This window comes from Rhizopus microsporus (assembly GCF_002708625.1).
Source record: "Rhizopus microsporus ATCC 52813 unplaced genomic scaffold scaffold_39, whole genome shotgun sequence".
Classification (NCBI taxonomy): domain Eukaryota; kingdom Fungi; phylum Mucoromycota; class Mucoromycetes; order Mucorales; family Rhizopodaceae; genus Rhizopus; species Rhizopus microsporus.
In genome coordinates, this window is record NW_019671954.1 from 51,777 (window position 1) to 53,991 (window position 2,215).

Genomic DNA, 2,215 nt, shown 5'->3' on the forward strand with positions numbered 1-2,215 from the left:
CAGTTGTTTCAAAGTAACAAGCTGAAGTCGAATAATTGCCAGTTATTGTTGTTGTATTTGGATTTTGGATAGATTTAACAAAGTAGAAAATACGATGAGGCTTTGTTGTATCTTTATTTAGAATAAAGTAAAAAGAAAAGAGATGATAGCACAATCTATAATTATATATTAAGAAGCTGAGGTATTTAAACTGAGTTGGCTATATTTGATTAAGGTGTAACAGATCTTATAGCAGCATTAGGTTCAACTCTAGATATTGTATTTAAGCACTGAATAGTAGCGTGGATACTACATCACCCCCTTCCAATCTGCTAGACGTCTTTTATCTGATCATTATTTTTTGAATCTGATAATTGTATCCACAGATTTATGCGTTTATGCATTTTTGTAATACCATGATTTGATCTGTCAAATGTAATTTGTTTTTGTTTGCTTTTTTTACTACGTAGTTGATTGTTTGACTATAGATGTGTGTTTTAAACACATTGTTGTCACATAATGGAGATTATATGCCATGGTCTTTTTGATCATAGTATTCTAGTTTTTTAATATATAGACTAGATGAAGTATTTGGGTAAAATAGACAAAATGATTAACGAGACTAAAAGTCAGTTGTCCTTTATTGAATGAAATACGGAGGTCAATTTTTACTTTTTCTAATGATCGGATAAAGTTATCTCAGCTATGATGATTACCAATATTTGGGGTGGTGTTGACAGGACAATAGCGATGTATGACGAGCTGTTGTCTAAATAATAAATTTTTCTTAGACTTATAACTGTCACAGTGATAAATATTCACACGTAGGCGAGAGTTCCCAATTTATAAATAGATATCATCTATCTTGATTTTAATTGGGTTATTTAATTGTTCTTTATGTATAATGACTTATTGATGTGCCATTTATTAGTCCAAATACCACACATTTTGATCACTTCATATGGCCCAGTGTATCTAGGTCCAAATTTTGTGCGTTGTCTGACTTTAATCATGACATGACTTCCATTTGGAAAAGTGAAAGATTTATTTTTTCCGTCAAAGTCTTTCTTTTGCTTCTTAATTACCTCTACGGTTTTTTCGTAGATTGCTGGAAATACCACTTCATTCATTTGTTTTATTCTTTCTTGTATTTCTTCTTCCGTCATTTCTTTTTTAATGTCCTCATTTGAGTAGTCAGCAAACTCATTAAGCTTACGACCGAACATTATGGTAAAAGGCGGTGTGTTCGTCCTTTTACTTGTCTTATTGTTTATTGACAGTTGTACTGACGGTAAGAATTTATCCCATTCGTTAATATTTCCTTCGATGGTTTTTTCTAGGACATTCATGGTTGTTTTTACAGTGTTTTCAGCTGCACCATTCGCCCTTGGATGATATGGGGTTACAAGTCTGTGGTCAAAACCAACGGCTTTTTTAAAACGTTTCATTTTGTCGTTGACGAATTCAGCTCCATTGTCTGATTGTACAATTTTTGGAATACCAAAATCACAGAATACGTTTACTAGTTGCTGTACAATCGTATCAGACTTTTTGTCAGGTATAGCACGTAAGATTACAAAACGTGAAAAGATATCCCTCATGATCAAAATATAATTGTTACTTTGATTTGTAGTTGGTAAAGGCCCTACTAGGTCAATAGCCCAGTGGTCACCTGGTAAGTTTGAGGAGATGGGACGAAGAGGATGAAATCCATGTTTCGCTATATTGAACTTTTGACATAAGTGGCATTTACTAACTAAAGCAACAGCTTGTTCTTTTAATTTAGGCCAATGAAATCCATTACTGTGAATAGATTTGACGATTGCTTCAGCACCAAAGTGACCGAAGAGATGCGCCTTGTTCAGCAAATCCTGACGATCTTCGACCGGTGGTTCTATTCTATCAACACCACTCAGTTCAACGGATCTATTTAATAATGCGTCACCGTCATCACCCCCTTCCAGCCTTGACTCAACGGGGAAAAGGCGTGAAAGGTACAGTGACTCACAAAACCTTTCAAATGTTTTGAGTGTTTCTACGTTTTTAGTAATTGTTACGGGTAGAATGGTCACAGCGGCTTGTGCATACCACCATTCGAAAGCCCAAGCCTCGGCAATTTAAATAAGTATAAGCGCGTCACAAATAGTGACTGCTACTGGGAAAGCGCAAGAGATAAAGTGAACAGGTACATTTGAAAGGTTTTGAGCGTTTATTTATTAATAACTTCTAATACTTT

At 34.7% G+C, this 2,215-nt stretch overlaps 1 protein-coding gene across 1 annotated transcript; it reads right to left on the reverse strand.

Annotated features, from left to right (window-relative positions):
- Positions 1-863: 863 nt before the first annotated feature.
- On the reverse strand, positions 864-1,328 carry RHIMIDRAFT_249380 (uncharacterized protein; the record flags this gene model as incomplete). The annotated part of the gene is made up of 1 exon (XM_023610610.1): positions 864-1,328. The coding sequence occupies one exon, from the start codon at positions 1,326-1,328 to the stop codon at positions 864-866; it is 465 nt and encodes a 154-aa protein (XP_023461032.1).
- Between the last annotated feature and the right edge of the window lie 887 nt (positions 1,329-2,215).